The 27,646-nt window shown below is 40.5% G+C and overlaps 1 protein-coding gene across 8 annotated transcripts in view; it reads left to right on the top strand.

Moving 5' to 3' along the window:
- The window catches only part of C3G (C3G guanyl-nucleotide exchange factor), a 411,105-nt gene that overhangs the window by 362,451 nt on the left and 21,008 nt on the right, over nt 1–27,646 (top strand). For all 8 annotated transcript variants that reach the window (XM_071686026.1, XM_071686024.1, XM_071686028.1 and 5 more), the window contains one exon: nt 21,284–22,103. In XM_071686026.1, the coding sequence (XP_071542127.1) occupies nt 21,284–22,103 (820 nt within the window). The remainder of the gene's footprint in view (nt 1–21,283; nt 22,104–27,646) is intronic.

Below are 27,646 nucleotides of genomic sequence, written 5' to 3'. Positions count from 1 at the left end.
AGGAACATTATTTCAAACAATGAAATTATGTTGCAACCAGACCTTCCTCTTCTCTCTATAATTTAGATTTTGGCCTAAATTGTATTACTTTGGCATCTGTGCCATAGTTCAGATTACATTCTAATGATAGATATGATTAGAAATACTGAGGAATTTGGTTATATTTTTATTATTATTTTCTTTTCATGTTTAACAGAGGATGAGGAAAAGGATGGTAAGGTTTGAGTGGATTTGTCATGATAAGAAGCATGTGTTGAATTTGTTTAGTAGTATGATTCACAGTATTACAGTCATAGAATAACAGGTAGGTAGTTCTCTAAAGTGGTTTTTAACCACTTAACCTTTATGATTATAAGATAATCACTAAGTGGAAATTGCTAAAATTGTTCTTATAAGTTTAGAGATTGCTTCATCCAAAAACTGTCGCTTCAAAAGTGATGTAGCTTGAGATTAACTAATCAAGTTCAGGATTTTGTAAGCATACTTTTTTTTTCATTCATATAAACTATTTCCCACATCAGTGAAGTAGTTCCAGGAATAGACGAAGAAATGGTCTCATTTGCTACTTATGCTAACATTCGCCCTGTTGTTTGTATGTTTATTTCACTGAAACCAGAGCTCCATATCCACAGTCAAGCCCCACTGACCTTTCTGTGGTTACTTCTGACCACTTCACATGACCACTGACAGCATGTCATCCCCTGTAAACTTCACTGCTCCAGGTTGCTCTTTCCCTTGCACTCCTCACACTCTCCTGCATGTTTAGGCCCCAAGCCATTGAAGCATCATCCTCTTGACCTCCTGCTGCTTTCTCTTATACATCTCCCAGTCATTTGTGCTCCTTCCATTTAAGTACCATCCAAATACCTTTTTTTTTTTTTCCCTTTCACGAGCAACTTTACTTCTTCATCCCACTGCTCAGTACTATTTATAATCTGTCCACATCCCACTTTTATCATGCCACATGCATATGTTGCACATGCCATGACTGCTTCCCTAAATACATCCCTTTCCTCACCCACTCCCCTCACTCCATTTGCTTTCACCTTTTGCTATTCGACACTCAATCTCTCCTGGTATTTTTTCACATGTCTCCTCTCCGAGCTTACCTACTATCACCACTGTATTCTCCCTGACATTCTCTCTTCTTTTTTTTTTGAAAGTCCTCTATAAAGCTTCACCTTTGCCTCCTCAAGATAGTGATGAGACATCCCAGCAACTGCCCCTTTCAGCACCTTTACATCCAAAAATCTCTCTTTTACACACCTATCAATTAATACATAATCCAGTAATGCCCTTTGACCATCTCTCCTACTCACATACCTGTGTATATCTCTATTTTTAAACCAGATATTCGCAATCACCAGTCTTTATTCATCACACAAATCCTTAAGCTTTTCACCAGGTGCCTATGCACCTGGTCACAAGAAGAAAGATCATGAGAGGCAAGTATTTTGGAAGCAGTTGAGTGAGTGTGTCAGCAGTTTTAATGAATGAGACTGGTTATTAGTGATGGGTGATTTGAATGCAAAGGTAAGAAACATGGCAGTTAAGGGTATAATTAGGGCACATGGGGGTATTCAGTGTTGTAAGTGGAAATGGTGAAGAGCATGTGGAGTTTTGTGCTGAAAAAGGAATGGTGACTGGTAATACCTGGTTTAGAAATATATAAATACACAAGTGTATGTATGTGAGTAGGAGATGGTCAGCGGACATTGTTGAATGACAAATGTATTAATAGGCATGTAAAAGAGAGACTTTTAGATGTGTGCTGAGAGGGGGCAGCTGGCAGAATGTCAGATCACTGTCATGTGGAGGTGAGGGTGAAGATTTGTAAATACTTTCAAAAAAGAGGAAACAGTGTTGGGAGAGGAGAGTGGTAAGAGTAAGTGAGCTTGGAAAAGAGACTTGTGTGAAGAAATACCAGGAGAGATTGAGTGTAGAATGGCAAAAGGTGAGAGTAAATGAAACAAGGGTAGTTGGTAAGGAACGGGAGGTATTTAAGGGAGCAGCAAGAGATGCATGTGGCATGCGAGAGATGGGAGGTGGGTAGATTAGAAATGGTAGTGAGTGATGGGGTGAAAAAGTAAAGTTGCCAGTGAAAGAGAAAAGAGAGGCATTTGGGTAGTAAATACAAAGAAGGAGTGTAGATGATTGGGAGATATATAAGAGAAAGTGACAGGAGACCAATAGGAAGGTGCAGGGGTTGCAAAGGATGGCAATTGAAATTTGGGGTGAGAGAGTATCAGTAAACTTTCGGGAGAATGAGATGTTTTGAAAGGAGGTAAATAATGTGCACAAGACAAGAGAACAAATGGAAACATCAGTGAAAAGGGCAGATGGGGAAGTGATGACAGGTAGTGATGAAGTGAGGAGGAGATGGAATGAGTATTTTAAAGGATTGTTAAATGTGTTTGATGATAGAGTGGTAGAGGTAGGATGTTTTGGTCAGGGTGGTATGCAAAGTGAGAGAGTCATGGAGGGTGGTTTGATGAAGAGAAAAGAGCTGGTGAAAGTGTTGAATAAGATGAAATGCGGAATGGTGGCTGGAGTGAATAGTATTTCTCTTGAATTTATTAAGAAATGGGGTTACTATGTTGTTGATTGATTGCTAAGGGTATTCAGTGTATGTATGGATCTTGGTGAGATGCTTGAGGATTGGCAGAATGCATGTATAGTGCTATTGTGTAAAGGAAAGGGGGATAAAGGTGAGTCTTCAAACTACAGAGGTATAATTTTGTTGAGTGTACCTGTTAAGTTAGAGGGTACAGACATCTATGGAGCATCAGATTGTGGAAGAGCAGTGTGGTTTCAGAAGTGGTTGAGGATTTGTGGATCTGGTGTTGGCTTTAAAGAATGTGTGAGAAATATTTAGAAAAGCAGATGGATTTTTATGTGGCATTTATAGATCAGTGATCAGGGGCCTGAACATGCAGGAGGGTGAAAGGTGTGCAAGGAATAGAGTGAATTGGAACGATGTGGTATACTGGGGTCGATGTGCCGTCAATGGATTGAACCAGGGCATGTGAAGCATCTGGGGTAAACCATGGAAAGTTTTGTGGGGCCTGAATGTGGAAAGGGATCTGTGGTTTCAGTGCATTATACATGCCAGCTAAAGACTGAGTGTGAACGAATGTGGCCATTGTTGTCTCTTCCTAGCGCTACCTCACGCACATGCGGGGGAAGGGGGTTTTCATTTCATGTGTGGTGGGGTGGTGACAGAAATGAATAAGGGCAGACAGTATGAATTATGTACATGTGTATATATGGATATGTTTGTGTGTGTGTATATATATGTATACGTTGAGATGTATAGATATGTATATGTGCTGTGTGTGGATGTGTATGTATATACATGTGTATGTGGGTGGGTTGGGCCATTAATTGCTGTTTCCCACATCAGCAAGGTAGTGCCAGGAAACAAATGAAGAATGGCCCAACCACTCATATACATAAATGCCCATATGTATATTTTTTTTTTTTTTTTTTTTTTTTTTTTTTTTATACTTTGTCGCTGTCTCCCGCGTTTGCGAGGTAGCGCAAGGAAACAGACGAAAGAAATGGCCCAACCCCTCCCCCATACACATGTACATACACACGTCCACACACGCAAATATACATACCTACACACCTTTCCATGGTTTACCCCAGACGCTTCACATGCCCTGATTCACTCCACTGACAGCACGTCAACCCCTGTATACCACATCGCTCCAATTCACTCTATTCCTTGCCCTCCTTACACCCTCCTGCATGTTCAGGCCCCGATCACACAAAATCTTTTTCACTCCATCTTTCCACCTCCAATTTGGTCTCCCTCTTCTCCTCGTTCCCTCCACCTCCGACACATATATCCTCTTGGTCAATCTTTCCTCACTCATTCTCTCCATGTGACCAAACCATTTCAAAACACCCTCTTCTGCTCTCTCAACCACGCTCTTTTTATTTCCACACATCTCTCTTACCCTTACGTTACTTACTCGATCAAACCACCTCACACCACACATTGTCCTCAAACATCTCATTTCCAGCACATCCATCCTCCTGCACACAACTCTATCCATAGCCCACGCCTCGCAACCATACAACATTGTTGGAACCACTATTCCTTCAAACATACCCATTTTTGCTTTCCGAGATACTGTTCTCGACTTCCACACATTTTTCAAGGCTCCCAAAATTTTCGCCCCCTCCCCCACCCTATGATCCACTTCCGCTTCCATGGTTCCATCCGCTGACAGATCCACTCCCAGATATCTAAAACACCTCACTTCCTCCAGTTTTTCTCCATTCAAACTCACCTCCCAATTGACTTGACCCTCAACCCTACTGTACCTAATAACCTTGCTCTTATTCACATTTACTCTTAACTTTCTTCTTCCACACACTTTACCAAACTCAGTCACCAGCTTCTGCAGTTTCTCACATGAATCAGCCATATATATATATATATACATATATATACATAAATGCCCATACACGCACATATACATCAATATACATACACAGACATATACATATATACACATGTACATATTCATACTTACCATCATCCATTCTTGTCACTACCCCACCACACATGAAATAGCACACACACACACACACACACACACACACACACACTTCAGCAAGGTAGTGCCAGGAAAAGACAAAAAAGGCCACATTCATTCACACTCAGTCTCTAGCTGTCATGTGTAATGTGTGTGTATAGAGTGGATGAGGAAGCAAAGGTTCTGGGAGCACTGAGGATTTTGGGGGAAAGATAGGTTGGTATCTGGGAGGGCTAAAAGGGGTACGTTTGAAAAATATAGGAATCCCAACATTGTTGTATGAATGTGAAGCATAGGCTGTAGATGAAAGTGTGGAGAAATGTGGATGGGTTGGAAATTAGATGTTTGAGAACAGTATGTCATGTGAGATGGTTTGATTAAGTATACGATAAAAGAGTAAAAGAGCAATTGTGGTAATAAGAAGAGTGTAGTTGAGAGAGCTGAAGAAGTGGGAGGCCAAACTAGAGATGAGAGGATGGAAGTGAAAAGGAGTCTGAGTGGTTGGGGCCTAAACATGAAGGACAGTGACTTGTGTGCAAGGGACAGAGTGATGTGGAGTGATATAATTTGCTTGGGGCTACATTCTGTGGTTGGACTAAAGCAGGGCATGTGAAGCAGCCAGAATGAATAATTGAAAGGTCTTTGGGGCCTGATTGTCATTAGTGAGCTATGGTTAAGTTGCATTACACATGACAAATAGAGAATGGATGTGAACAAATGAGGCCTTTTCTTCATACATTCCTATCACTACCTCACTGATGTGGGTAATCAGAACAGTGTAGTTGAGAGAGCTGAAGAAGTGGGAGGCCAAACTAGAGATGAGAGGATGGAAGTGAAAAGGAGTCTGAGTGGTTGGGGCCTGAACATGAAGGACAGTGACTTGTGTGCAAGGGACAGAGTGATGTGGAGTGATATAATTTGCTTGGGGCTACATTCTGTGGTTGGACTAAAGCAGGGCATGTGAAGCAGCCAGAATAAATAATTGAAAGGTCTTTGGGGCCTGATTGTCATTAGTGAGCTTTGGTTAAGTTGCATTACACATGACAAATAGAGAATGGATGTGAACAAATGAGGCCTTTTCTTCATACATTCCTATCACTACCTCACTGATGTGGGAAACAGCATGTCTGTTGGCAGTAGACATCAACAATACATTGACACTGTCTGTCCCTTGACACATCACACACACACACATGAAAAAAAATGACACCACCCTCCACATTGATGACAAAAAATGGTTGGCCAATTTCATAGCTGGCCACCATGCCACAGGTACTCACATTGGCTTCACTTCTACAACACTTACACTCTTCAGTGAGTCCAGCTGTCTTCAGTCTTTTCCCACACAACCTCATATTACCTCAGGTGAACCTCAACATGAAGGCCCTTTCATATGCATACAACCTCACAGTCACTTCACAACACCCTGACCCCACAGTAGCAACGTCAAACATGGAGTACAACTTTACACAGTTTTAACAGTGGCATACTGAGAACAGAATGTCAGCATCCCCATAGTTATCTTCAATCACTTTCTGAACCCCTGACAGACATGAATCTTGCTTACACCTTCCAGTCCCCTTGAATGGACATTCACTCCCTTTGAGCAAAACACCAACCTTTCTAGGTGTCAACTATGACACACATAATGTTCACTCCCCGCATTAATATCATCATCACAAAAGCAACAATCAAACTAAATGCCTTTAGAACCCTAAGTAGCACAAGATTTGGACAAGAAAAAGAATCCCTCATCATCCTATATAAACAATTCATCTGCTCCCCTTTTAACTATGCCTGATCTGCCTGGTCCTTCTCCCCCTCAGAAGCATTATAATAAAGCTACAAACCAATCAAAAAAAGTGTTTTCAGAACTGGCTGCCTTGGAACTACAAATATTCAGCACCTTCATAATGAAACAAAAGATCCTCCCAATGCAGTCCCACCTCAACATGCTTAGGACTTAGTTGTATGCATTAGTGCTAGACCCCTCCATCCCTAAACACTCTGTGGTTAGGGATTTACCCCTGCCTCACACTTCAGTAACCTCAGCTCACTGATTTTCCTACCCCCAACAAATAAAACACTGACAAAACACAAACACTCTCAGGTTACCAAGCAAGGACCAAACAACTGACTTCCCAATTCAATCTTAGACTCCACTCCTCTGGACTTACGCTCATCAAAAACTACACTTCCTAGACAAACACAAGTCACACCCTTCCAATAATGCTCTGGACATCACCAAACAGTACAACATTGCAAACACTGTTTCAACATATCCCAAGACCCTTCCTGCCTACAATGCAGCTACCATTAAGACACAAAGCACCTACTGAATAATTGCCAAGTACTACCTGCACATAAACTTACATACATCATCACAACACCCGATAAGTGAATGTGGTCAGCTTCCTAAGTGCTGCAGGAGCCTCATAAGGATATAAGGGATTCCTGGGGTAGAAAAGTAAGGTATGGTGTGTTGTTTGTGTTTATATATGGTTTACCCCAGACATTTCACATTCCTTGGTTCAGTCTATCTTGGTTCAGTCTGTTGACAGCAAGTCAACTCTGGTATACCACATTGTTCCAGATCACTCTATTCCTTGCACACCTCTCACTCTCCTGTATGTTTAGGCTCCGATCACTCAAAATCTTTTTCACTCTAACCTTCTACCTCCAATTTAGTCTTCCACTTCTCCTAGTTCCCTCCACCTCTGACACATATATCCTCTTTGTCAATCTTTTCTCACTCATTCTCTCCATATGTCCAAATCATTTCAACCCACCCTCTTCTGCTCTTTCAGCCATACACTTTTCATTTCCAAACATCTCTTTTACCCTTTAATTATGTACCCGATCAAACCACCTCACACCACATATTGCCCTCAAACATTTTATTTCCAATGCATCCACTCTCCTTTTGTACAACCCTATCTATAGCCCATGCCTTGCAACCAAACAACATTGCTGGAACTACTATTCCTTCAAACGTACCCATTTTTGCTCTTCGAGATAACGTTCTATCCTTCCACACATTCTTCATCACTCCCAGAACCTTCGCTCCCCTCCCCCACCCTGTGACTCACTTCAGCTTCCATAGTTCCATTCACTGCTAAGTCCACTCCCAGATGTCTAAAACTCTTCACTTCCTCCAATTTTTCTCCATTGTAACTTACATCCCAATTAACTTGCCCCTCAACCCTTCTGAACCTAATAACCTTTCTGTTATACACATTTACTCTTAACTTTCTCTTTTCACACACTTTTCCAAAGTCAGTCACCAACTTCTGCAGTTTTTCTCTTGAATCAGCCACTAGAGGTGTATCATCAACAAACAACTGATTCACTTCCCAGGCCCTCTCATTTCCAACAGACTGCATACTCACCCCTCTCCAAAACTCTTACATTTACCTCCCTAACCACCCCATCCATAAGCAAATTAAAGAACCATGGGGACATCACACATCCCTGCCACAGACCGACATTCTCTGGGAACCAGTCACTCTCATCTTTTCCTGCTTGTGCACATGCCTTCCATCCTTGGTAAAAAAAAATTTCACTGCTTCTAGCAGCTTACCTCCCACAAAGCATCTCTGTCAACCCTATCATTGCCTTCTCCAGATCCATAGATGCTTCATACAAATCCATCTTTTTTCTAAGTATTTTTCACATACATTCTTCAGAGCAAATGCCTGATCCACACATCCTCTCCCACTTCTGAAACAACTCTGCTCTCCCCAGTCTGATGCTCTGTACTGTACATGCCTTCTCCCTGTCAGTCTATACCCTCCCACATAATTTCCCAGGAATACTCAACAAACTTATGCTTCTGTAGTTTGAACACTCACCTTTATCCCCATTGCCTGTGTACAATGGCACTATGCATGTATTCCACCAATCCTCAGGCTCTTCATTATTACCCATACATACATTGAATATCCTTACCAACCAATCAGCAACAGATTCACCCCCTTCTTTTAATAGATTTTACTGCAATACCATCCAAACCCTCTGCTTTGCTGGATTTCATCCTCTGCAAAGCTTTCACTACCTCTTCTCTGTTTATCAAACCATTCTCCCTGACCCTTTCACTTTGCACACCACCTCAACCAAAACACCATATATCTGCCACTCTGTCGTCAAATACATTCAACAAACCTTCAAAATATTCACTCCATCTCCTCACTTCATCACTACATATTATTATTTCCTCATGTTCCCCCTTCACTGATGTTCCCATTTGTTCTCTTATCTTATGCACGTTATTTACCCCCTTCCAAAACATCTTTTTATTCTCCCTAAAGTTTAATGATACTTTCTCACCCTGACTCTCATTTGCCCTCTTTGTCAACCCTTGCATCTTTCTCTTGACCTCCTGCCACTTTCTTTTATACATCTCCCAGTCATTTGCACTCCCTTGCAAGTATCATCCAAATGCCTCTCTTTTCTGTTTCACTAACAACTTTACTTCTTCAACCTGCCACTCACTACCCTTTCTAATCTGCCCACCTCCCGCCTTTCTCATGCCACATGCATCTTTTGCACATCCCATCACTGCTTCCCTAAATGCATCCCATTCCTCACCCACATATGTACATATAAACCCCAGGATTCCCAGATATTCTTATAAGGCACCTACATCACTCAGGAAGCAGGTCACACCCAGCAGATAGGACCAGAGGTCTAAAAGTGTTTGGTATTGTGAGTGCATCTTTGTGCAGAGAATGCAGGGCTGTTAAGTAGTGCTCATTGTCTTCATTATGGTAGTTGCATTATAGGGAAGCAGATGATGTTTGTAGTGTTGTATTGATGGGTGATGGGCAGAGCATAAACAGGAGTGTGATTTGTGATTTCTGGGGAGTGTAGTTTCTGATGAGTGTATGTTTGGTGGGATGGAGTTTAAAATTGAGTAGGGACATCAGCGTTTTAGTGCTTATCAGGTTATTTCAGTGTGCCTGTGTTTTATCATTGTTATATTTGGGGTAGGGGGTTTTAGAGGTTATTGAAGTGCAAGGCAAAGGAAAGCTTATTATTTCTACATGGGAGTTGATGACTGGTGGCTTGGGTGGAAAGGGACTTGTACTGTTACATAGTAGTGCATGCTAAGCATGTTGAGGTGGTTCTGTATTGTTAGGGTCTTTTGTTTCATTGTTAAGGTGTTGAGTGATTGTGGTGGCTAGGCAGTAGTGGTTGTACTGGGTGCACTATTTTGTGTGGTTTGGGGCTTTGTTATATTTGCTTTTGGAATGGTTGATGACCAGTCAGAGGCATATTTTTAAGTGCAGCAGATGAATTGTTTGTATAAGATGTTGAGGGATTATTTTTCTTATCCAAATCTGGTTCCAATTAGTGTTTTGAGGGAATTTAGTTTCACTGTTGCTTTTTTTTTATGTTATTCTTTTGGGAGTGAATGTGTTGTGTTGTATGAGATTCCTAGAATGTTGATGTTTTGTTCAGTAGGAGACAATGTCCATTCGAGGTGACTGGAGGGTGTGAGCAGTTATTCATGTCTGTCTGGTGTAAAAAAGTGATAAGACTTCTATGAAGATGCAGAAATTTTGTTTGGGGTGAGCCTTTGTTCCATTTTTGGAATGGAGTGCTGCATTTTGATGTTACTACTGTGATGTTAGGGTGTATGATATGATTATGTTGTCTGCATATGAAAGGATCCTCATGTTGAGTTTTGCTTGAGGTTATGGGAAGTTGTGTAGGAAGAAATTGAAGAATGTTGGAGAAAGAACTGCATCTTAGGGAACGCCATCATAGAGTTTTAGTGTTTCAGAGATGAAGTCATTGTGATAGACTCTGGCATGGCAGCCAACTATGAAATTGGCCAACCACTCTTTGTCTATAAATTATTAAATGCCTAATACAAATTCTTGTGTTTCTCAATATGTATTTTTCACAAATATTCTTCAAAGCATACTTCTGGTCCACACATCCTCTGTCACTCCTAAAACCACATTGTTTTTCCTTTATCTGATGCTCATTACATGCCTCCACCCTCTCACTCACCACTCTCCCTTACATCTTAGCAGGTTAGCAAACTTATAACCCTGAACACTAACCTTTTTCCTCCTTGCTTTATGCTGTGGCACCATAAATGCTTTCTGCAAATCCTCAGGCACCTAACTGTGATCCATACATACATTAGAAATCCTGACTCTAAACAATCAACTACACAGTCACCCACGAAATTCAACTGAAATCACATCAGCTTCAGCCACCTTAGCACATTTCATCTTCCACAAGGCTTTCACCCCCTCTTCTCTCTACCTCAAACGACTTCCTGTGACTCTCATTTTACATACCTCCCCTGCCCAAACACCCTACATGTGCCACCCTATCATCAAACACAGTCAACAGTCCTTTGATATATTCTTTCCATCTCCCCACTTCGTCCTTGTCTGTTACCACTTCCACATTTTCCCCCTTCACTGATCTGCCCATTTGTTCTCTTTTTACTCACTCTGTCAACCTCTTACCAAAAATCTTATTTTCTTTTATGTTTGCTGATATTCACTCACCCCAGCTCCCTTTTGTCCTCTTTTTCAGCCCCTTCACCTTTCTTTTGATCTCCTGTTGCTTTCTTTTGCACAACTAATCACTCACACCCATATGTCTTTCTTTTCTTTCTTTCTAATAACTTTGTTTCATCATACCTCCTTTCACCACCCTTTCTTACCTGCCCACCTCTCAAGTGCCACACACTTCTTTTGTACATGTCAGCTCTGTTTCCCTAAATACCTCCCATTCCTTGTCTACTCCCTTAGTATTGTTTAGTCTCACCTCTTGCCATTCTTCACTCAGTCTTTCCTGATATATTTCTTCACATTAAGTCTCATTTCCAAGTTCGTTTCTCACCCAAATAATTCCTTTTCGACGAACCTCTGCTCCTCAGCACATTCACATCCAAGAGTCTTTTTTTTGCACACCAACCACATAGTATATAATCTAATAATGCTCATTTACCATCTTTCCTCTTGAACCAGGTATTCCCAATCACCATTCTTTTTCAGCACAGAACTCCACAAGCTGTTCACCATCTCCCGTTATTGTACTGCATCCCTCATGCCCCCTCAGTATACCATCACCTGTCACAACAATTTTTTTTTTATTTAAATCACCCTGTCTTTTGCATCAAAACTGCTGACACACTCCCTAAGCTGCCCCCAAATCACTTCCTTTGCTTCATATTTCTTCTTGTGGCCTGGTGCATAAATGCTGATAATACTCACACATCTCTTGTGATCCAATTTCAGTTTTACCCACATCAGTCTGGAGTTCACTTATTTTGCTTACATTCTTTCACACATTCCCATAAGTTCCACTTTAGCAGTAGTGCTACCTGTGCTTAGTTTTCTAGCTTTCTCACAAACTCACGACTTGGCCGCTACAACCTTCCCAGTCCATTCATCCCTCATACCCTTGAGCTTTGTTTCACTCTGAGCTAGAACATCCATGTTTCTTTCCATCAACATACTACCTATCTCATCTTTGTCTTTCTTCTCATGTAGGTCAATCCACACACATTGAGGAGCAGCTTTATCGTTGAGGGGGATGAGCACCATTCGCTTGGCTCCTTATTCTGTTCCATCTTTTAGAAACTGAAATACATTAAGCGAGGGTTTCCAGCACCCAACCACATTAGTTGCCTTCTAAGATACAAGCAGTACATTGGTAAACTTCTTTCTGCCCTATCCCCAGGGCTGTATACATATATATATGTGTATATTTTAGTTGTTACTGGACTCTGCCTGCTGAAGGCTACGTCATGAGTGAACTGTCACCTTTGGTGAGGCTGTATCTTTAGGAGTAGAGTATCGTCAAAGAACTTCTCACTCCAAAGGAGTATACATTTCCTTAGTACACCCTTGGTGTGCAAGGGCCTTTAGAAAGGTTGTATGTAACATCAACACTCAGTTCATAGAAATTAGTCCATGGATATCATAAATGAAAATGAAAATATGCGTGTGTATGTCAGTCTGCTTGTGTTTTTGTCTGTATGTGTTTGTCTGTCTGTCAGTGTGCTTGTGCCTATCTTATTGTCTGTCTTTGTATTTTTGTGTGTATCTTCTACCTGTATCTGTGGTTAGGGAGGATGGTAGACTTGACAGTATGCTTTTGTGATTATGCATGTTTGTGTCTACGTTTAATTTGACAGTATTCATAATTTTGTAGCTATCAGTGATCTGTCATCAACCATCTTGTAAGAATGTATCTAAATCATTCTTTCACTTTTCATGCAGTAGAAATAATAGATCAGGCGACCATGGTCATCCTTGAGAGCTCTGCTGTGGGAGAAACAAAAGTACTATGTTATCACAGTGATTTCATCTCTTTCACTAATGATTCTCTCTTTTTGTAGTTACAGTGCATCCACGGATAGTGGTCTGCCAGATATTTTGAGGCTTCATATGAAACTACATGCAAATGTCTTTCCTATTTTTAGATTCCCAGTGCAGGTATGGGAATATCATATTGATTGTTTGACATTCTTTCTTTCTAATTGTGACTGGTTTAGTTTATGTCTTGCATTATCACTGTGTGAATGTTTTTTTGTGTGTCTTGTATGTCTGTGTAATTTTGTATGATAATCCTTTTATACAGTATATGGCGTAATGCACTCTTGTGTTTTGTGTAATTAACCTTTTGCATTATATTTGGATGGAGTTCTACATTTGTAGAACACTATCTCTTAAACAATCTGTAATGTTGTGTAACTTTAACAGTTTTTTATACTGTGTATTCACAATCTCATTACTTAGCATATTCTATGTATTACCTACAGGGAGGAACTCAGCACTAATGGGATCCCATGTCTTATTCTTATATTTTCATCATGTAGGTTTTTGGATCTTCCAGCGTTCTTTGCATTTATTTTTTCCACTTAGCTTGTTCCATGTATCCACAGACATGTTGCTGAAGAAGTGCATCATGTCCCTCCATACACTGTTCTTGTCCAACTAATAGTGATGCCTTCATATTCTGAATTCTCCTTCAACTTCATACAACTATTGTATGTTAATTTCATTATGGCTTCATAGGAACTTGTACTCTTTGCAGTCTTCATGTCTCCTTATATTCTTATGACATTCAGAGTGGGCAGATTTAGGGCTTCTTTTTTGTCTTTTTAGCTCATTCCACTGAAGTACAGACTTTTATGGCATATTCCATCTAAAGGTAAATGTGTTGTATATATACTGATGTTCACTTCTCTGTCCAAATACTTAAAGGCAATTTTGATGATTGAAATATAGAGTGACTTACACATAATCCTTCTCACATGTTTTGTTGACAAGTTCAACTTGATGTCAACTCCTAGATAACTAGATGACTCATGAATTTGTTTCCTCTGGTATGATACTTGCATTGTGAAGTGTTCAAACCCCCTTATCAACTTCATGACTCTGTTTTCAGGGTTAAGTTTCTTCATCCATATCTCTAACCACTGTTGCATCTTGTTTATGTCTCTCTGATGTTACTTTGCAATTCTACATAATTTTGGCACACTCAACAGACTTGTTCAGGTATGATTCTGCCATGATTATCATTTTATTTACATTGTTGAAAAATAGTAGTGGCCACCGCACAAAGTCCTAAGTAACCTATTTCTCAGGCAAAAGTGGCCAGAGCACCACAAAGCCCTGAGGAACCCTATTTGTTGGACTAAAGTGGCCAGAGCACAAAGCCCTGAGGAACCCTGTTTGTCACCCTTGCCCAACTGGAGAAGGGTCCCCTGACTTACATTCTCTGTTCTTTTGCTGTTAGTCAACTTTACATCCATGAGAGTTGGCCTGCTCTGACCCCAGCTTGGAATATTTGCTTCATCCTATTTCTTTTGTCTGGGGCAGTACAAATGAATTTATTGCTGTCCAAGAATACACATTCCACTTATCCATCCCTTTTTTAGGGTATTGCTAGTTCTTTTATAATATTCCAGCTTATTTGTCATGAAAGTTTTTTATATCTGAATTCATTTTGTGTTCCATTGTAGATAGTTTGTGCAAGTTAAGAATGTCCCTGTGTTTCCTGATTATTTTCTCTCCTATGTTTCAGGCCAGGATAATTAGTGATGCTGGTTTATAGTTCTCAGTTATTTCTGTCACTTTTCTTATTAGTGACACTACATTGGCTCTCTTTCATTTTTCTGTCTGTAAAATTTTCCATGTGAGCTTCCAAGTTATAATTGTATGGTCTTTTACTATCAACTTATCTCTGACAAATTTATGAAGGAGTTTTTAGTGTTTTGTTGACTTTTCAATTATATTTCCATCATTGCTCTCTTGTTCCTCCTTTGTTCTCCCAATAGTCACATATGGCATTGGTGTGTCTTTCAGAACCAGCTTGACATGTATGTCCAGTCTCTTTTCTGACATTCCTCAGTTCATTTGCAGTTTTACCCCACCTGTTGAGCCATTTACTTGATTTTGTGTTTTTTCAGTCTATTGTAACAGCATTACTGGTAATTACTCATTTACACTGTACAGATAGTGAGTTTTGCACTTGTGGAGCCCAGTCTGTTGAACATTCTTTATCATACAGCTTCTTAAATTTCTGTAGACTGTCAGTATTAACCATGTCTCCTGTCATTTCATTCCATTCATCCACCACTCATGTTCTATATAGGTACTTCCTCACATTTTTTTTTCCATTTCTTGCTTAATTTTATGATCTCCTCTGGTTCTATACCAACATCTCTCAAAGAACTGTTCACTCTCCATGTCATCATTCTGTTTTAGAAACTTAGAAGCTTTGAGGAAGTCTCCATTATCACCTCTCTTTGCTCTTGGTGTAGATTTCACAGATTTTTATAGTATTATTCCTCTCAAATTTAGGAATGTTAGTCTTCATCCTTCTTTGCATTCTTTCTCCTTTTTATTGCCTTACACCCCTGGAAAAGTCAGTCTTTCTGCATTTGTATTGAGGATGGAAAATTTTTCTTTTCTGGTTCTTCTGGTTTCTCTAATGGTTAATTGGATCCTACTTGTTGTTACTGTTTTATCCTTGAGTGAGCCATCTGTGTTCTCTTTCTGAAGTTTTCTAAATCCTTTCATTTTCTGTCCTTTTTTAATTTACATTCTTTTTAAATTTTTTCATTTCTTGTGAACTGTTTTATAGTTTCCTCCAACTTAAACCCCTATCCACCCCCAGGTGAATTGGGCAGCAGTAAGCGTTGGTCACTTATCAATAAAAGTTTAACATTCTTCTTATTTGTGATGTTATTTCCAGTCATAAATCATATTTCCTATTTTTCTAACGTTTACTGGTACTTGTTTGTATGTGATTGTTCATTGATATGATATACACTGCACACTGAATATGAAGAGAAAGAGACAAATACATAAAGATGATAATGTATTCATCATACTTGGTGGAGGACATTGAAGCAAAGACCCACCCACATCAACATACTCCACACTTGATTTCCATGCAACAGCACTAGACCCTTCCCAAATCACTCCATAATTAAATATCAACCCCCATAAAGAAATAAAAAGCTGTGGTTTTGGGGCATTGCACATTACAGCTAGAGACTAAGTGTGAACAAATGTAGCCATTTTTGTTTTCTCCTGGTGCTACCTCACTGAAGTGGGGGATAGCAATGCCGTTTCCTGTGGGGCAAGATAGTAACAGGAATGAATATGTACATGTATATATATATATATATATATATATATATATATATATATATATATATATGTATATGTCTTTGTATGTGTATGTATATGTATATACATACACATATAAAAGAAAGAGGCAGGAGGTCAAGAGAAAGGTGCAAGAGGTGAAAAAGAGGGCAAATGAGAGTTGGGGTGAGAGGATATCATTAAATTTTAAGGAGAATAAAAAGATGTTTTGGAAGGAGGTAAATAAAGTGCATAAGACAAGGGAACAAATGGGAACATCAGTAAAGGGGGCTAATGGGGAGGTGATAACAAGTAGTGGTGATGTGAGAAGGAGATGGAGTGAGTATTTTGAAGGTTTGTTGAATGTGTTTGATGATAGAGTGGCAGATATAGTGTGTATTGGTTGAGGTGGTTTGCAAAGTGAGAGGGTTAGGGAGAATGATTTGATAAACAGAGAAGAGGTAGTAAAAGCTTTGTGGAAGATAAAAGCCGGCAAGACAGTGGGTTTGAATGGTATTGCATTGAAATTTATAAAAAGAAAAGGGGGCGACTGTATTGTTGACTGGTTGGTAAGGATATTTAATGTATGTATGACTCATGGTGAGGTGCCTGAGGACTGGCAGAATGCTTGCATAGTGTCATTGTACAAAGGCAAAGGGGATAAGAGTGAGTACTCAAATTACAGTGGTATAAGTTTGTTGAGTATTCCTGGGAAATTATATGGGAGGGTATTGATTGAGAGGGTGAAAGCATGTACAGAGCATCAGATTGGGGAAGAGCAGTGTGGTTTCAGAAGTGGTAGAGGATGTGTGGATCAGGTGTTTGCTTTGAAAAACGTATGTGAGAAATACTTAGAAAAGCAAATGGATTTGTATGTAGCATTTATGGATCTGGAGAAGGCATATGATAGAGTTGATAGAAATGCTCTGTGGAAGGTATTAAGAATATATGGTGCGGGAGGCAAGTTGCTAGAAGTGGGAGACCAAATTGGAGGTGGAAAGATGGAGTGAAAAAGATTTTGGGTGATCGGGGCCTAAACATGCAGGAGGGTGAAAGGCGTGCAAGGAATAGAGTGAATTGGAACGATGTGGTATACCAGGGTTGACGTGCTGTCAATGGATTGAACCGGGGCATGTGAAGCATCTGCGGTAAACCATGGAAAGTTCTGTTGGGCCCTGGATGTGGAAAGGGAGCTGTGGTTTCGGTGCATTATACATAACAGTTAGAGACTGAGTGTGAACGAATGTGGCCTTTGTTGTCTTTTCCTAGCACTACCTTGCGCACATGCGGGGGAGGGGATTTTCATTTCATGTGTGGCAGGGTGGAGACGGGAATGAATAAGGCCAGACAGTATGAATTATGTACATGTGTATATATGTATATGTCTCTATGTGTACATATGTGTATACGTTGAGATGTATAGGTATGTATATGTGCGTGTGTGGACTTGTATGAATATACATGTGTATGTGGGTGGGTTGGGCCATTCTTTCGTCTGTCTCCTTGCACTACCTCCCTAACACGGGAGACAGCGACAAAGTATAATAAATATATAAATAGATATTTTGATATGTTGGGGTGAAGAGAGTAGCGAGAGTAAGTGAGCTTGGGAAAGAGACTTGTGTGAGGAAGTACTAGGACAGACTGAGTACAGAATGGAAAAAGGTGAGAACAAAGGACGTAAGGGGAGCGGGGGAGGAATGGGATGTATCTAGGTTAGCAGTGATGGCTTATGCAAAAGATGCTTATGGCATGAGAGGCATGGGAGGTGGGCAGATTAGAAAGGGTAGTGAGTGGTGGGATGAAGAAGTAAGATTATTAGTGAAAGAGAAGAGAGAGGCATTTGAACGATTTTTGCAGGGAAATAATACAGATGACTGGGAGATGTATAAAAGAAAGAGGCAGGAGGTCAAGAGAAAGGTGCAAGAGGTGAAAAATAGGGCAACTGAGAGTTGGGGTGAGAGAGTATCATTAAAATCTAGGGAGAATAAAAAGATGTTTTGGAAGGAAGTAAATAAAGTGCGTAAGACAAGGGAACAAATGGTAACATCAGTGAAGGGGGCTAATGGGGAGGTGATAACAAGTAGTGGTGATGTGAGGAGGAGAAGGTGCGAGTATGTTGTAGGTTTGTTGAATGTGTTTGATGATAGAGTGGCAGATATAGGGTGTTTTGGTTGAAGTGGTGTGGAAAGTGAGAGGGTTAGGGAGAATGATTTGGTAAACAGAGAAGAGGTAGTAAAAGCTTTGTGGAAGATGAAAGCCAGCAAGGCAGCGGGTTTGGATGGTATTGCAGTGGAATTTATTAAAAAAGGGGGTGACTTTGTTGTTGACTGGTTGGTAAGGATATTTAATGTATGTATGGCTCTTGGTGAAGTGCCTGAGGATTGGCAGAATGCATGCATAGTGCCATTGTACAGAGGCAAAGGGGATAAAAGTGAGTGCTCAAATTACAGAGGTATAAGTTTGTTGAGTATTCCTGGGAAATTATATTGGAGGGTATTGATTGAGAGGGTGAAAGCATGTACAGAGCATCAGACTGGGGAAGAGCAGTGTGGTTTCAGAAGGTGTAGAGGATGTGTGGATCAGGTGTTTGCTTTGAAGAATGTATGTGAGAAATACTTAGAAAAGCAAATGGATTTGTATGTAGCATTTATGGATCTGGAGAAGGCATATGATAGAGTTGATAGAGATGCTCTGTGGAAGGTATTAAGAATATATGGTGAGGGAGGCAAGTTGCTGGAAGCAGTGAAAAGTTTTTATCGAGGATGCAAGGCATGTGTACGAGTCAGAAGAGAGGAAAATGATTGGTTCTCACTGAATGTTGGTTTGCGGCAGGGGTGCATGATGTCTCCATGGTTGTTTAATTTGTTTATGGATAGGGTTGTTAGGGAGGTGAATGCAAGAGTTTCGGAGAGAGGGTCAAGTATGCAGTCTGTTGTGGATGAGAGGGCTTGGGAAGCAAGTCAGTTGTTGTTAGCTGATGATACAGCGCTGGTGGCTGATTCAGGTGAGAAACTGCAGAAGCTGGTGACTGAGTTTGGTAAAGTGTGTGAAAGAAGAAAGCTGAGAGTAAATGTGAATAAGAGGAAGGTTATTAGGTACAGTAGGGTTTAGGGAAAAGTCATTTGGGAGGTAAGTTTGAATGAAGAAAAACTGGAGGAATTGAAGTGTTTTAGATATCTGGGAGTGGATTTGGCAGCAGATGGAACCATGAAAGTGAGTCACAGGGTGGGGGAGGAGGCAAAAGTTCTGGGAGCATTGAAAAATGTGTGGAAGGCGAGAACATTATCTCGGAAAGCAGAAATGGGTATATTTGAAGGAATGGTGGTTCCAACAATGTTATATGGTTGCGAGACGTGGGCTATAGATAGAGTTGTGCAGAGGGGGTTGGATGTGTTGGAAATGAGATGTTTGAGGACAATATGTGGTGTGAGGTGGTTTGATCGAATAAATGATGAAAGGGTAAGAGAGATGTGTGGTAATATAAAGAGTGTGGTTGAGAGAACAGAAGAGGGTGTTTTGAAATGGTTTGGTTACATGGAGAGAATGAGTGAGGAAAGATTGACAAAGAGGATATATGTGTCAGTGGTGGAGGGAACGAGAAGTGGGAGACCAAATTGGAGGTGGAAAGATGAAGTGATTAGCATGTAATCATTTACTTATACATGTGTATACATCTTTTATTAAAGCTAAACTTTCCCAGTCACCAATTCTTTTTTGAAACACAATTAAAGAATCTGTTTACAAGTATCATTTACATTGGGTATCTCATTACCCCCCAAATTATACCCTGAACTACCACATCACCCAGTCTTGCATTCAAATCTACCTCCATTAATATTTGATTCCTTGCATCAAAATTGCTGGTGCACTCACTCAACTCCTCCCAAAAGATGTGCCTCTCTTCCTCACTACTCAGTGCCAGATGCATAAAGATTGACTGTCACCAGCTTCTCAGAATCTACTTTCAGTCTCACCTTCATCAATGGGACTCACTTTCTTATGCTCTTTATCCTCCTTCAGCAAAAGTATCAGCCCCTTCTTTGCTCCCATCCTCATGCTGACCTCAGTTTTAATCCCAGGGACAATCCCAAACCATTCCTCCCTCTTCCCCTTAAGCTTAGTTTAACTTCTTGCTAATCATCCAGGTTCCTCTCCAATTATACTCTCTATATCTCCCTTCTTATCTTATTGGTTTTTATATCCATGCATATTCAGACACCCCCAACCTGAGTCTTCAAGTAGAATGGGCACTTCTTACTTGGTTCTCCCTGTTCCTTCTTCTAGACATTGAAATGCTTAAAGAAGGGTTCTGGCCCCTGATATCCAAAACTTTTAGTCACCTTCTATGACACACAGGAGATATGGGGATAGTATTCTTTCTCTCCTATCCTTGTGATAATAATAATGATGACTGATGATTATAATTTTTTGTACCAAATTGCCTTTACCACCTTAGCCCATATGATTTGAGAATAATAGATTTGCAGTGATTACGAGCAGAAATGAAAGCAGCATGAAATTCAGAAGGGATGAGTTTCATAGATAGGAATGCTGTGTCTGTTGGTTTGAAATGTACATTTTGAAAAATGAAAAACCATTTTTCTACTGCCATAAAGAGCCCCATGAGCATCTGTGTTTTTCCTTTTCAAAAACTGTTTCTTGAATATGGACTAGGTCTTGATTATGACTAGGGCTTAGTCATCAGCAGTCAGTCAGTTAATGTGGGTATGTGTAATTCAACACCACTGCACAAATGCACTCTGAGGCCCATATGGGTTGCTGTTTTGTTGTTAAGCCTTATAAACAAGCAAGCATCTTCCTTTTGATACACTTCATATTTTGGGAGTAAGACATAAACAAGCAAGCATCTTCCTTTTGATACACTTCATATTTTGGGAGTAAGACTTTGTTTAAACCTCAAATTGAGTAAATGCTTCCAGATTCTCACAGGGCTCTCTGTTCTGTTGTAGAGCAATGAGATTTCATCCATATAATGAATTTTTATATTCTTTGATGTGCATTGAAATATACTTAGCTATTGTTTTGATATAAATGACAGTGAATAAATTTTGTAATGCTTATGTTTTTGTTTTTCAGACTTCTTATACCAAGAGGCATTCCTGACAACATATCGAACTTTTATCTCCCCTGATGATCTGGTTAACAAGTTGCTGAAACGATATAACAAATTTGTCAGCAGTCCTGATGTAGAGAGACAAAAGGCTGCACGAAATGCTTTCTCTCTTTTGGTGCGAGTAGTTGATGATCTTGCCATTACAGACTTAAGTATTGTTATCCTGGAAACGCTCACGGCATTTGAATATACTCTTCTGTGTCGAGGTGAGCTTCTTCTAGCACGAGCCCTCCGAAGAAAAATAGTTGAAAAGCTAGAAGCCAGAAAGAGATACTATGCTCCAAAAGAAAACTTCAACATCGCATCCTTAGGAGTCACTACAAGACAAGCAACTCTTCTGGATTTCAAATCTCATGACATTGCTGAACAGATGACCCTCTTAGATGCAGAGCTTTTCCTTACTATGGAGATTCCTGAAGTCTTACTTTGGGCACGGGAACAGAATGAAGAAAAATCACCCAACTTGACTACATTCACAGAGCACTTTAATAAAATGTCATACTGGGCACGTTCACAAATCTTGGAACAGGGAGATTCAAAGGATCGTGAAAAATATGTAATGAAATTTATTAAGATCATGAAACATCTTCGAAAGATTAACAACTTCAATTCTTATTTAGCACTCCTCTCAGCCCTAGATTCTGCCCCTATCAGAAGGCTAGAGTGGCAGCGAACTATTACAGATGGATTGAAAGAATATTGTGCCCTCATTGACTCATCATCTTCCTTCCGGGCATATAGACAAGCTCTCTCTGACTCAACACCACCTTGCATACCATACATGTAAGTCTTATTATTAGTTTTTCTTCTCAGTGGCCTGGTATGATACTCTTTATCTATTTGTACTCTTAATTGTTTTTGTTGCTCCACAACGGAAGAATGTTTGCAGAGCCTCTTCCAAACAGTGGCTATTGAGAATTTTTCAACATTCCTGTGCCTTAGTGCTTTTTTGAAGAACCGTCTCACTGAATTCTCCATCCGTTTTGCATTTGGTTTTATGCATACTCCCTGCCACATCATTGATAATTTTCTTTTGTAATTCTGGTTGTACCTATTTTCCCATAATGCTTATTATTCTTTAGTACTGTTTTGTTTACTGACCACTCCTTTCTAAATACCCTTCTCAACTAATTTTTAGACTGCAAGGGTTATTCAAGAGAAGACATCCTGAAAGAGACTTAATTGCTGTTTCCCATGTCAGCCAGGTAGTGCCAAGAATTAGACAAAGAATGGCCCATCAACTCATACACATATATATACAAAAAACGCACATATACATACATACCAACATATATACATACACATACAAAGACACAAAGACATATACATATATACACTTGTACATATTCATGCTTGCCTTCATCCATTCCTGGCACTACCCCACCCCACAGGAAACAGCATCGCTACCCCCTGCTTCAGTGAGGTAGCACCAGGAGAACAGACAAAAAAGGCCACATTTGTTCACTCTTAGTCTCTAGCTGTCATGTGTAATGCACTGAAACCACAGCTCCCTCCCTATCCACATCCAGGCCCTACAGACCTTTCCATGGCATACCCCAGACATATCACATGCCATGGTTCAGTCCATTGACAGCACATTGACCCTAGTATACCACATCATTCCAGTTCACTGTATTCCTTGCATGCCTTTCACCCTCCTGTATGTTCAAGCCCCGATCGCTCAAAGTCTTTTTCACTCCATCCTTCCACCTCCGATTTGGTCTCCCACTTCTCCTTGTTCTTTCCACCTCTGACACGTATATCCTCTCCCACTTCTCCTTGTTCTTTCCACCTCTGACACGTATATCCTCTTTCTCAACCACACTCATTTCCATACATCTCTCTTACCCTTTCATTACTTGCTTAATCAAACTGCCTTGCACCACATGTCCTCAGACATTTCATTTCCAACACATCCACCCTCCTCCGTGCAGCCCTATCTATAGCCCATGTATCGCAACCTTATAACATAGTTAGAACTACTGTTCCTTCAAACAAAACCATTTTTGCTCTCCAAGATAATGTTCTCTCCTTCCACACATTCTTCATCCCTCCCAGAACCTTTGCTCCCTCCCCCACCATGTGACTCACCTCTGCTTCCATGGTTCCATTCACTGCTAAGTCCACTCCCAGATACCTAAGACACTTCAGTTCCTCCAATTTTTCTCCATTCAAACTTACATCCCAATTAACTTGTCCCTCAACCCTACTGAATCTAATAACTTTGCTCTTATTCACATTTACTCTCAACTTTCTCCTTTTACACACTTTTCCCAACTCAGTCACCAATTTCTGCAGTTTCTCTCTCGAATCAGCCACTAGAGCTGCATCATCAGTGAGCAGCAACTGACTTACTTCCCAGGCCCTCTCATCCGCAACAGACTGCATACTTGCCCTTCTCTCCAAAACTCTTGCATTTCTTCCATAACCACCCCATCCATAAACAAATTAAAGAACCATGGGGACATCAGACACCCCTGCCGCAGACTGACATTCACTGGTTTAAAAAGAGAGATAAACACATTTATGTATATGAGTAGGAGAGATGGTTAGTGGGCATTATTAGATTACATATTAATTGTTATATTTGTTTATTATACTTTGTTGCTGTCTCCTGCGTTAGCGAGGTAGCGCGAGGAAAACAGACGAAAGAATGGCCCAACCCCCCACATATACATGTATATACATACACGTCCACACACGCACATATACATACCTATACATCTCAACATATACATATATATACACACACAGACATGTACATATATACAAATGTACATAATTCATAGTCTGCCCTTATTCATTCTTGTCACCACCCCGCCACACATGAAATGACAACCCCCTCCTCCCCGCATGTGCATGAGGTAGCACTATGAAAAGACAACAAAGGCCACATTCGTTCACTGTCTCTAGCTGTCATGTATAATGCACCGAAACCACAGCTCCCTTTCCACATCCAGGCCCCACACAGCTTTCCATGGTTTATCCCAGACACTTCACATGCCCTGGTTCAATCCATTGACAGTACGTCCACCCCAGTATACCACATCATTCCAATTCACTCTATTCCTTGTGTGCCTTTCACCCTCCAGCATGATCAGGCCCCGATCACTCAAAATCTTTTTCACTCCATCTTTCCACCTCCAATTTGGTCTCCCACTTCTCCTCATTCCCTCCACCTCTGACACATATATCCTCTTTGTCAATCTTTCCTCACTCATTCTCTCCATGTGACCAAACCATTTCAAAACACCCTCTCCTGCTCTCTCAACCACACTCTTTTTATTACCACACATCTCTCTTACCCTTTCATTACTTACTTGATCAAACCACCTCACACCACATATTGTCCTCAAACATCTCATTTCCAGCACATTCACCTTCTTCTGCACAACTCTGTGTATAGCCCATGCCTCAGCCATATAACATTGTCGGAACCACTATTCCTTCAGACATACCCATTTTTGCTTTTCAAGATTACATTCTTGCCTTCCACACATTTTTCAAGACTCCCAGAACTTTCGCCCCCTACCCCACCCTATGACTCACTTCCGCTTCTCTGGTTCCATCCGCTGCCAAATCCACTCCCAGATATCTAAAACACTTAACTTCCTCCAGTTTTTCTCCATTCAAACTTACCTCCCAATTGACTTGTCCCTCAACCCTACTGTACCTAATAACCTTGCTCTTATTCACATTTACTCTCAGCTTTCTTCTTTCACACACTTTACCAAACTGTCACCAGCTTCTGCAGTTTCTCACTCGAATCAACCACCAGTGCTGTATCATCAGCAAACAACAACTGACTCACTTCCCAACCTCTCTCCAAAACTCTTACATTCACCTCCCTAACAACCACTTCCATAAACATATTAAACAACCATGGAGACATCACACACCCCTGCCGCAAACCTACATTCACTAAGAATGAATCACTTTCCTCTCTTCCTACTCGTACACATGCCTTACATCCTGATAAAAACTTTTCACTGCTTCTAACATCTTGCCTCCCACACCATATATTCTTAATACCTTCCACAGAGCATCTGTATCAGCTCTATCATATGCCTTCTCTAGATCCATAAATGCTACATACAAATCCATTTCTAGGTATTTCTCACATACATTCCTCAAAGCAAACACCTGATCCACACATCCTCTACCGCTTCTGAAACCACACTACTCTTCCCCAATCTGATGCTCTGTACATGCCTTCACCCTCTCAATCAATACCCTCCCATATGATTTCCCAGGAATACTCAACAAACTTTTACCTCTGTAATTTGTATAGTGGCACCATGCAAGAATTCCGCCAATCCTCAGGCACCTCACCATGAGTCATACATACAATAAATAACCTTACCAACCAGTCAACAACAAAGTCACCCCCTTTTTTGATAAATTCTACTGCAATACCATCCAAACCCGCCGCCTTGCCGGCTTTCATCTTCAGCAAAGCTTTTACTACCTCTTCTCTGATTTATCAAATCATTTTCCCTAACCCCTCTCACTTTGCACACCACCTCGACCAAAACACCCTATATCTGCCACTCTATCATCAAACACATTCAACAGACCTTCAAAATACTCACTCCATCTCCTTCTCACATCACCACTACCTGTTATCACCTCCCCATTTGCCACCTTCACTGATGTTCCCATTTGTTCCCTTGTTGTACGCACTTTATTTACCTCCTTCCAAAACATCTTTTTATTCTCCTTAGAATTTAATGATACTCTCTCACCCCAACTCTCATTTGCCCTCTTTTTCACCTCTTGCACCTTTCTCTTGACCTCCTGCCTCTTTCTTTTATACATCTTACAGTCATTTGCATGATTTCCCTGCAAAACTCGTCCAAATGCCTCTCTCTTCTCCTTCACTAATAATCTTACTTCTTCATCTCACCACTCACTACCCTTTTTAATCTGCCCACCTCCCACATTTCTCATGCCACAAGCATCTTTTGCTCAAGCCATCACTGCTTCCTTAAATACATCCCATTCCTCCCCCACTCCCCTTATGTCCTTTGTTCTCACCTTTTTCCATTCTGTACTCAGTCTCTCCTGGTACTTCCTCACACAAGTCTCCTTTCCAAGCCCACTTACTCTCACCACTCTCTTCACCCCAACAGTCTCTCTTCTTTTCTGAAAACCTCTACAAATCTTCACCTTCGCCTCCACAAGATAATGATCAGACATCCCTCCAGTTCCACCTCTCAGCACATTAACATCCAAAAGTCTCTCTTTCACACACCTATCAGGTGGGATGTCTGATCTCTGTCTCGTGGAGGTAAGAGTGAAGATTTGTAGAGGGTTTCAAAAAAGAGGAAACACTTTTGGAGAGCAGAGAGTAGTGAGAGCAGGCTAGCTAGGAAAGGAGACTTGTGTGAAGAAATACCAACAGAGATTGAGTGCAGAATGGCAGAAGGTGAGAGCAAATGAAGTAAGGAATGTGGATGAGGAATGATAGGTATTTAGGGAAGCAGTGATGGGATGGGTAAGAGATGCATTTAGCATGTGAAAGGTGGGAGGTGAGCAAATTAGAAAGGGTAGTGTTTTTGCACTACATTGATACCACAGCCCTCTGTCCATAACAAGTCCCCAAAGACCTTTCTCACATTTCTCCATACCACTTCATATGCCCTGGTTCAGTCCATTGACAGCATTTCATACTTAGTAACCTACATTACTCTAATTCAGTCTTTCCTGTGCATGCCTTACACCCTATTACATGTTGAAGCTTCAAGCTCTTAAAACATTTTCCTGTGCACCCTTCCATCTCTAGTTAGTTCTGTCCCTTCACCTTTTTCATTCCACTTCTGATATATATATATATATATATATATATATATATATATATATATATATATATAAATATATAAATATATATATATATATATATATATATATATATATATATATATATATATATATATATATATAAAGCTTTGCGGAAGATGAAAGCCGGCAAGGCAGCAGGTTTGGATGGTATTGCAGTGGAATTTATTAAAAAAGGGGGTGACTGTATTGTTGACTGGTTGGTAAGGTTATTTAATGTATGTATGACTCATGGTGAGGTGCCTGAGGATTGGCGGAATGCGTGCATGGTGCCATTGTACAAAGGCAAAGGGGATAAGAGTGAGTGCTCAAATTACAGAGGTATAAGTTTGTTGAGTATTCCTGGTAAATTATATGGGAGGGTATTGATTGAGAGGGTGAAGGCATGTACAGAGCATCAGATTGGGGAAGAGCAGTGCGGTTTCAGAAGTGGTAGAGGATGTGTGGATCAGGTGTTTGCTTTGAAGAATGTATGTGAGAAATACTTA

The sequence above is a fragment of the Panulirus ornatus genome, chromosome 41, assembly GCF_036320965.1.
Source record: "Panulirus ornatus isolate Po-2019 chromosome 41, ASM3632096v1, whole genome shotgun sequence".
NCBI classification, from domain to species: domain Eukaryota; kingdom Metazoa; phylum Arthropoda; class Malacostraca; order Decapoda; family Palinuridae; genus Panulirus; species Panulirus ornatus.
The sequence above is the reverse complement of the archived record's forward strand: the minus strand, read 5'-3'. Positions and strand labels throughout refer to the sequence as shown.